Source organism: Centruroides vittatus, unplaced genomic scaffold (assembly GCF_030686945.1).
Source record: "Centruroides vittatus isolate TY-2023 unplaced genomic scaffold, ASM3068694v2 contig_874, whole genome shotgun sequence".
NCBI classification, from domain to species: domain Eukaryota; kingdom Metazoa; phylum Arthropoda; class Arachnida; order Scorpiones; family Buthidae; genus Centruroides; species Centruroides vittatus.
The window spans coordinates 240,725-250,824 of record NW_027122566.1 but is presented as its reverse complement, the minus strand read 5'-3'; the positions used below and the strand labels follow the sequence as shown (position 1 = coordinate 250,824).

At 29.7% G+C, this 10,100-nt stretch overlaps 2 protein-coding genes across 2 annotated transcripts; both read left to right on the top strand.

The window, feature by feature from the left end:
* The first annotated feature begins 283 nt into the window (after positions 1 to 283).
* LOC136982887 (putative leucine-rich repeat-containing protein DDB_G0290503) lies at positions 284 to 2,130 on the top strand. Its single transcript, XM_067279442.1, has one exon. The coding sequence runs from the start codon at positions 354 to 356 to the stop codon at positions 2,034 to 2,036; it is 1,683 nt and encodes a 560-aa protein (XP_067135543.1). The 5' UTR covers positions 284 to 353; the 3' UTR covers positions 2,037 to 2,130.
* Positions 2,131 to 2,264: 134 nt separating this feature from the next.
* Positions 2,265 to 9,978, top strand: LOC136982889 (cysteine-rich venom protein latisemin-like). Its single transcript, XM_067279446.1, has 9 exons — positions 2,265 to 2,594; positions 6,520 to 6,747; positions 6,832 to 6,920; positions 8,302 to 8,396; positions 8,475 to 8,513; positions 8,603 to 8,695; positions 8,771 to 8,893; positions 9,190 to 9,315; positions 9,398 to 9,978. The coding sequence occupies exons 1-9, from the start codon at positions 2,349 to 2,351 to the stop codon at positions 9,493 to 9,495; spliced, it is 1,137 nt and encodes a 378-aa protein (XP_067135547.1). The 5' UTR covers positions 2,265 to 2,348; the 3' UTR covers positions 9,496 to 9,978.
* The last annotated feature ends 122 nt before the right edge of the window (positions 9,979 to 10,100 follow it).

The following is a 10,100-nucleotide window of genomic DNA, read 5'->3' as shown; positions in this document are numbered from 1 at the left end:
GGTTAGGTTAGAACGTGCGTCCCCACTGTTTCCTTTCTTCTGTTTTCTGGAATCAGAGACGAGCCGCCATTTTGGAGCCATAGGTAACATTAACCTAAATTTGTTATAATAATATTGTTACATGCTTTTCTGTTTTTAAATCCATTTATAATCACAGAAATAATATTATGAAATTATGGTTTTATAATTATTTCGTATATATTACATAAAATAATTAACGTTTGAGAAGTTATATATTTGAAATTATACAATTACATGTCTGCCAATAACAAAATATTCATTTAACAATGTATTTGATTATTGAGTAACTTCTTGAGTATTGGTGAAACAACAAAGAAACCCAAGTCTTGACGATGATTAAGGAATACACTCACCAACAACTCTTGGATTTTGCATTCTCGCCTGACGAAAAAATCAATTTTAAAATCCTTCAAATAATTCTACGCGATATTTTGGGTAAAATTGGATTACGGAGTTCAACTGTTAGAATTGATCTGGGTGAAAACACAACGGAGGAATGGATCGATGGAAGACAACAATCGATGGAAGCCAATAGTTTGGATTCATATATAAATGAAAACAAGGGTATGTCTGTTGAAAATATTTTGGAAATTCAAGATGGCATCGACTCTTCTATCGTAGAAATTCAAAAAGAATCGAATTTAGACTCTGTTGTTGATATGAAAGATGGAAATATGTACACCGTGCATCAGGAAAACGATCTTAAAGTCGAGGTGCAATATCTTGGAAATTATGGAAATGATAAACTGGATGAAAAATCATCAGAAAACATAATTGGAGAGAAATCGGCAGATGAATTTTCCAATGAACAAATACTGCAGTGTTCGGAATCGGCCATGCTCAAAACTGCTGAAGAACATTCGAAAGATTATCCTCATATTATAGTCAAAAACATAAATTTAAATACTACGAATAAATCCAGCAATGAAAGGGACTATTCAGAAGACTTAAATATTGAATATTCTAAAATTATGCCGGTTTCTATCAGCGGAGAAACTACTGGAGATGAAATCGAAGATAATCCTAAAGCAAAACGTAGCAAAAATTACGTTAAGCTGCCGAAAATTTGCAATTTATACGAAAATAAATTAGCATATAAAACACCTTTTCCGAATAACAATGTTCAAGATGAATCAGAGAAGCTACCCCCGATAGATAATAAAGAATACGGATGTAAAAATTTGGGAAAATGTGAAAATAAAATTAACATCTTCAACAATTACGAAATGGCGAGTAAGAAGGAGATCAGCATCCATACAATTTCTGATAAAACAGGAAGAATTAAGCAATTTTCGGATATGAGTGACGTGTTAAATTCGAATATTCGGAATAATCAAGCGGAAAAATTCAAATTAGATCAGGTAGAGAGGGAGAAACCGAATGGGTGTCACTCGTGCTGTAATTGCGAACACGACTTGGAGGAATTAAAACGAAATTTGGAGAATTTGAACAGTGCTCTGGATAAAAGAATCGCGAATATCGAAACTGTATTCATCGAATTTCAAGCCAGCGAAAGAAATTTGCAGAAAGAAATAGAAATTACTAAAGAAAAAATGAATTCTTTCATAAATAAATCCCGACAAAACAGGCCTCAGATCCAACAAAATTTAAAAAAGAAAATGGACGAGATGAACGAAGCGTTAAGTAAATACGAAAACGATTTGAAGACCGTTAAAGAAGGATGGGATAAAAATAAGAAAGAGGTCGAAAGTAGATTGAAGGCATTCGTATTTAAGAAAACCATCAACGAGTTAAAGGAAAGTATTTCCGATTTGCAAAGTAAATTTTATAATGAAGAACGTAGGATCAACGACATTAATCAGCAATTGGAACAATTGTTTCGAAACAAACTGGATAAAACTCGCTTCCTCACCCATCGGGATGCTCTGACTAAAAAATTAAATCAGATAAATAAACAAATTGAAAATGTCGAGCAACAATTGGAAGGTTATTCGGACGATAATTTGAAATTAAGAAACAATCGCATTCGTTACGAAAGCGAATTTTCCGATTAATTAATTATAATTAAATTCACCAATCGATTAAATGTACCATTTAATTACAATTAAAATTGCTAAATAAAGATGGGAATTTAAATTTTATATACTAAAACAACTTCGCTGTATTCATTTTTATAAATAAAATTACAACGTAATAAATTAGTTTGCATTTTAAATTTTGATAATTTTAAATAAATTTTAAGTGAATAAATATAAAATTTACTATAATCGACTTTACTTCCTTCTCCACTAAAACAGGATATCCGAAAGGAGTGAACACAGTTAAGGAAAGACATCACACTACGGTTCTAAGTCATTACAGATCATATGACACTCTTGACGAGCATTGAGTGGGCATTTCTTGTTGTCCCAGTTTTCTCGCTAAATATTCAAATTTTTAAAATTTACGATGATTATTCGGGACAAGAACAAGTAAATCCTAAAATAGAAGCCATGCCTTTAACAAAAGGTAAAAGTGTACCTCTAACAAAGGAAGACAAAGATGATATTGTGAGGTTTCATAATGGCTATCGACGTAATGCAACTCCGCCGGCTGCAAATATGAGAATGATGGTGAGAATCTGCATTTATTTATATGTTTTATATATATATAGTGTGTGTGTGTGTGTAGTTTAGAATAATCTAAAGCGATAAATTAAATAATTTTATTAGAAAACGGTTGATTTATTTTGCTATATTCAGCATAATCTTCCGTTATACAGAGAAACCTGTGTAAACCGGAATCGTACGGTAGGTTTCTGTTTTGAGCAGGTTTTCTTTAACATAGAAAATCGCTTCGTTTCGAAGAATATTCCCCGTTTTAGCAGGTTTCCGCTTTATTCGGGTTCCGTTTCTGACAGGTTTACTGTATTTATTTCAGTTTAATTAATATTATTGTGGTTGCTTTTTCCAGTTTCGTTAATTATTTACACGATAATCAATAAAATAATATAAAACTATTAATTTTTATATTAATGCGACTACTATTAATATCTCATCTTCCTTAGAAATGGCGATTTTATATGTAATTAAAATCTTATTTATAATTATAAAATTCTACTTTTTATAAGCACAAATCTGCATCTTGCTGTATGCATAAACGATAAGAAATATCATTGCATAATTGTAGACCAAATTCCTTAACTTCTGCAGCTATCAGATATTTCACGATATTATTAATTGCGTGTTTTAGTTTCGAATAAAAATTATGAATGTTATTACCAAATAAAATACATCGGCAGTACACGTAAGTGTCAAGCATTTTCATCGTAATTTTCGTGTTAATATTTTAACGTTACATAATTGAACTGATCAATTATGAAAACAATATTCGTATTTATATTTACTAATAATTGTTAAGTTTTCACGAAACAAATAATTATAAACTCGTAGAACGATCTAGAGGCCTCGTGGTTGTCGAGCCTCGGGCCCTAAACGGTCGTTTATAGGTAAATCCGGCTCTAAAACATAAAATTATATTCTTAGAACACGTGTGTGTGTATATATAATGATTCGTGTAATTTTGAGGTGGAACGAGTTCCGCGAATGTATAAATAGTCATTAATACGACAGTTTTTTTTTTTTTTTATTTATTTTATTCAGAGAAATTAAAGCTAAATGAGCATAAATCATATAAAATTATGAAAATCTAAGTAAAAATTTTTATGTATTAGGTGAGAAAAAAATTTCACAGGAAAATTTGAATTAGAGGACCCATCTACAGTGTTGAGTTCAGACATCTTTAGGAAGTTTTTTGAGGAAATATCTTCTTATAAAAGATTGGTTTGGGGCTCCATGTTGGCGGGTGCTCGGGCAATTACCCTTTTTTGCTCATAGGATGCAAGTAATATTTAGCTATTATCACAGGCGACGAAGAATGCAACTGCCCTTCCAAATTCGGAAAAAACAGGTAAATTCGGATAGGCAAAAACAAAAAAAAATCAAACAAGAAAAATGTTATAAAAAATGTTTATAAATTAAATATCATAAGAGATGACGCTACACACAATGTTGCCGGGAAAGTTAAGCAACTCGCTGCTGAACTTTTTATTTAATAAAAATAAAAGTGAATTTTTGCATCTAGCCTATGATATGACATAGCATAGGTAAAAAAAAAAAAAAAATGATACTTTAAAGTGTTTTTAGCATTTTATAATATGTATTATCAAGTCATATTCTATAATTTTCACTTAGAATACAAAATCTAGAATATATCTGCAAGTAATTTTCTAGAATTTGAATTTATAAATGGACTTAAACGATTATTAACCGAAAAAAAAAAAAAAAAAAACATACTTAGCACCAAATTATAAAAGGTTATAAGCAATTATATAATTTGAAAGTTTAAAGTATTACTTATTTTTTTTTATAATTGCAGAATATAATAAATTTGGCTTGTGATATAATATTCACAACCAAAAATATGTGGAATAAGTTAATGTAGTTTTCTTAATTTAATGTGATAAAATAGCGGATTTTAATGCATAATCAATCTTTTTATTCTCAGTTTTATTTAAAATCCAATTAAAAAGAGCAGAATAAAGAATTTTTAATTGCAAAAACTAAGTTTTTAGAAGGCAGACATACGACGAACTCCATCCTTCAATTACTAAACTAAATTAATTTATCTTTTTATTTTCATTAAACGTCATATTTTTTATATTTTTTACTAACATTTTTTGTTTATTATCTCCTTCTCAATTATTACTATTACTTTTTTTTCAAAGAGATGGACTATTAAAATGTCTCCTGTACTGTATGTGTAATGGATGCTTAAGTCAGCAATTTTTAAAAATATATTGATTAATTGTAGCTAGAAGTCTAAAATAAAAATAAAACTCTGGAAATTTAGAGTTTATTTCATTTAATATCTCATATATTTCTTAGAAAGCGATATCATTCATTATCTAATTGATATCTGATATGCAAAAGTAGTCTAAAAAACAGTTTCAGCCTTTAAAAAAACCCCGTATTTTTTTCACATTTTCTTAATTTAATGTTTAAATTTTAAAAAAAATTAATAAACGATTTATTTAAATCTATCGCTTTTAATTATCATTTTTTTAAAATTATTATTTCTGAATTTTTTTTTGTATTTTAATGCCTTAAAACTATGTGGGAATAATATAAAATTAGTTATATTATGTCTATATCGACAGAATATTTTATAGAAATAATTTTTATACTGTTATTATTAATTTTTAATTTTTAAATATTAAAGAAATAACATTAATAATAAATAAAAATTACTTCGGTTTTATTTATAAAACAAATGTGTATGACAGCGGGTGATTTTAGGATTTCACTTTCTAAGCGTATATCGCTTTCTAACGTTTTTATACGACAATTAGTGGCGATAATTATGTTTATCTCCTCTTTAAATAAGGAAAACTTTTATAAAAACATTCATTTGAAATCATTAAATGATATCAAATGTTATTATCTGTACTAAAATTCATACTTTATATCAGTTCTTACGTATAAAAATCCAATTCTTGTGACATTGTCACAATGCCGGGCTGCAAGTTTTTATCATATTTTAATTGTTAGTCACGTGATTTCCGGTTCAGACCAGAAGTTCTTATACAGAGAACAGGCCTCATTCTTAGAGGGGCGTAAAAAATAAACGAATGCGCTCGAACACGATCAATTATTCCAGATAAAATATGACTTGTCGCATCATTACACAGTTTTTGATCATTAATAATTAACAATATCCTAATCTATAATTATTATAGATTAATATATGCGTTACTGAAACAGGATTACGTTCAGTTAATACAGTAAGTGTAACTAATCTGTCTGGTTTCCTATAGTAAGGACACTGACGTATACAGTCTATTGTTATTTATCTTTGTGAAATGTTTGCAGAATATCTTGCAGATGTTTTGGAAAAATTTTAAATAATAATCTATGTTGACTTTTATATTGTATCGAGTAAACAGAAGTACACCCGATTCCTCGTATAACACGGTAGTTACGTTCCGAAAAAGTGTCGTGTTATGCGAATCCGTAATGAAAGAAACAAACGACTAATATAAAACATGACATTAGGTTCCAAAAGTATACAATTCTTTTTCGTTACTAAGAGAAATATGTTTATTAACTCGTATAAGAACATTATCTATGACATCAAAGGCGGATCAAATCAATGTGCAAGTCTCAAGAAGGGCAATTTTTCGTGTAATAAAATAAATGTGAATATAAAAAATTTATTACTTTAATGATTACAAGTTGCGGCATCCGGATGGCCGAGTGATTTATTTTTGTCCAAGTTCACAGGCTCTGAAAACCATCATCAGATCCCTAAGGAATCCATAGATCTCATATTCTGAAAAATTATGTATTAATAATAATAATAGGCCTATGCAAAATACGATTCATATTCATAAACACACCTTTTTAAAAGACCAATGTTAAATTTTTTTTCTAAAATATTCAAGTTATAGTATTTTCTACTTGTATACTTTTTCCCTGAACGCCCCAATTTATTTCTTAGCAATGGGATGAAGACTTAGCTGCTGTAGCTCAAGCTTACGGAAATTTATGCATAATGGAACATGGTCTGCCCGATTATCCGATCTACCCTCATGAAATGGGACAGAGTCTGTACAAAGGAAGTAGCAATTTGACAAGTAGAGGAATTTGGTTGTGGTACGACGAAAGGCGCTTTCTTGATTTTCGGTCTTTAGATTGCAGTATCAATGAATGTGGTCATTATATTCAGGTAATTAATGCATATTTACGTACGTGAATACAATTAATTATAAGTTTGTGTTTTTAAACAGATAATTTATTTATTTTTTTTCAGTTGATGTGGGCTTCCACGCATTTAGTAGGTTGTGGTCTTTCTCAATGTGGAAGAAATATTTATATGTTTACTTGTCATTACTATCCACAGTAAGTTTTTCAAATGTTTTTTTAATTATTAAACACATTAAGGAAATAGAGTGAATTAAATCAAATTATAAAAAATAAGTCGAAAATATGTAGATCGTAACTCTATCATTACAGTAAACTCTCTTAACTGGGTAAAGATAGAAAGGGGTGTGAATTTGCGTTTACAGTAAAGTAGTGTTTAAACAGAAAATTTTAAAAACATTCTTACATGTACGGTATTTACTAGTTTAGTTTTACTTACAGTACTTTTAATTACCGGTATTTCTGCCTTAAAGATAATACATGTTTCCACTTAGTAAGCATCGTTTATGGAGGTGTGACAGTGTGACAATATGTTAGAAAGTAACAGGAAAACTGAACTGTTACTTTTATCAGTGAAAATACAATATGTATTCTTGCCCTCTACAATGAAACTGAACTGTAGAGGATTAGCATTTACTGAATTAGGATTACTTTAATGAAGCATTTTTATTACGAATGAAATGCTTTATTAAAGTAAAAAAAAATCGTCATTTCTTAATGTAAACCCATAGACCACGTGATGACAGTCGACAGAACATGGCGGCGATGGCTCGTGTGTCACTACTCTGATATCTAGGTACTCTAACCAATATACGTTTATTTTCCTAAAAATATACGGACAGGTTGCAACGAGCTTTTTTATAGAATATTTATTCTTTTCCGTACGATAAGTATGTATACAAGTCACATACCTACAGAGTCGTTCAACTTCACTACTAATTAATGTTTACAAGAAATTCGCATATGAATCGTTTTATGTAACTTACAGCAAATTGAATAAAGCCCTACATATAGGCGAGAAAATATGACGCCTAGGACCTCGCAAATTCTATGGCAGCCTCTGATTATTATATATCTACGTAAGAATAAGAGTGGCGCTGAGTGTTTCACATGTAAAATTTTGAATTTTCTTTACAGAAGGAGTTACACAAATATATGCACATATTGAATATAAATTATATACATCTATACTATATATACACACATAGATCCACAAACATATTTTTGTGTTTTGAAAGTGTCCTTAGATCTTAATAGTTTGAAAATCGCTGACGTAGATAAATCAGAATATTACCATCTTTGTATAGGTTGTACAGAAGGTTTAAAGGATTGTTCACTTGGATAATCGCACTTTGGAACCGCGTTGTATTGCGAATTAATTCTGTAGGAAGGAACACCAATGCTTGACAAGGCAAGCATTGGTGTAGATTGGTGTTTCTTCTACAAAGATTATTTATTTCCTTAAAAGCCCTAAAACGTATAACAAAATATAAAATCTCGTACTTCGAACGTTTCAGAGTTCGAACGCTAAATTCAAACCGCTTTCTAAAACGAATTAATTTTGTTTTGTTTGTTTCAGAGGTTATATTTCGGGCGTGAGACCCTATTTAGTAGGTAAACCTTGTTCTCTTTGTGCAGAAGAACTCGGAGGTTTTTGCCTCAATGATTTGTGTGGTATGTACTTTACCTTATTAGATTCTTACGTTAACATTCAATGCACACTGAATGGTTTTGCATTAATACCATATTTAGTTCCCAAGGATTTATGTAAAAAAAAGAATTGGACTTGCGGTAAATCCACTTGCAATTAATATAAAATGTTTAGAATCTTTTGAGAATTTCATTTTAATGACAAATTTTTAATTCATTTTTATTATTAGAATGTCGTTTAAAGTGCTACAACTGTGCCAAGCTCAATTCTTCGAGTTGTAGCTGTTCGTGTTTAGACGGTTGGGATTATTTAGATTGTTCTCGTGAGTTAACACTATGGTTTAATTCGTTATATTATACAAACTAATATAAATTTAATTAATAATTTGATAATTTAGGAAAATGTGAAGATAGCCATTCCCTTTGTGGCAAGAAACCTGGATTTTGGGAACGATTTCATTGTTCTATAGATGATAATGTGGTGGCGAAGGATTATTGTAGGAGTATGTGCGAAACATGCCGTAAGTGTTTATCTATCTGATTAAATATATAATGATGCAATAGTTAAATTATAAATGTAATAAAATTAAACACAGTTAAACTTGTAAACAATAGCCACTGATGGGAACATAAAAAATGGCCGCTGTCCGGAGGTTATTTTGTATTCATTTTGTTCAACGTTGCTTACTGGTGGCATCTATCGGAGGCTCGAATATGTTAAATATATATTTTTTAAAATCATATTTTAAATTACTAGTTATATACATCAATAATTATATAAACTTCTGGCGTATATTTTATTGATATTACTTTGCAGGAAATATAAAACCTTCAGAATATAAGAATACTTGTTGTGACGGAAAGGAATGTCCAACAGGTTACGTCTTGGACTTATCTACTCGTCCTTGTTCCTGTAAATTATTATGCCCAGGACCCGAATGTTGTTAGTATTATCTATTATCGTATACAATTTAATTAATTATAAACAAAAATATTTGTGTTTATATACCGTGAACTTTTTTCAGATGAAGATACTTCCTCAGCATACAGACCTATTACATGTTTGCAATACAGTTATTGGTTTGTGATCATAATTTCCATTTCTTGCGTACTTATTCAATAAATTTTACATATGAAATCAACAAATACAGATGTACTGTACTAATCAGATCATTTATATTTCAAAATTTTAAATAATCGTCTCCTGTATTAAATATTATATGATAATTTAAATACAATCAAACCTCCGAACACGGCCACTGACGAGAACGGAAAAGTTGGCCATTTTCGGAGATGGCCTTTGTTTTGGAGTTATTTTTTTTTATTCATCTCAATAGAAACGTTCCTGAAAATGGCCGCCATTTAGAGGTTCCCACTACTAGAGGTTTGTCTGTAATATAAAACAGAGATAAAATCAATTTTCTCATTCGTCGGAGAAAGATAAATTAATTATATTTTATTTTCGTGATTTTTAAAATTATTTATGAAATTGTCGAATAATATCTTTCAAAGTTTTAAGTAATGGAAATGTAATTATAAACCTTATGTACATAATTTAAAATAAAAGAAAATAAAACCAAGCAACTGTTTAATGGAGGAATAATAATCTATTTATGTATTATTTACTTAGTAATTACGTGTAATATCAATGGGGTATTAACCTACAGGCAAAAAGATTGGTCTGGGGCCCCAACGGGGCATTGTGTAGTATATTTTATATATTTATAC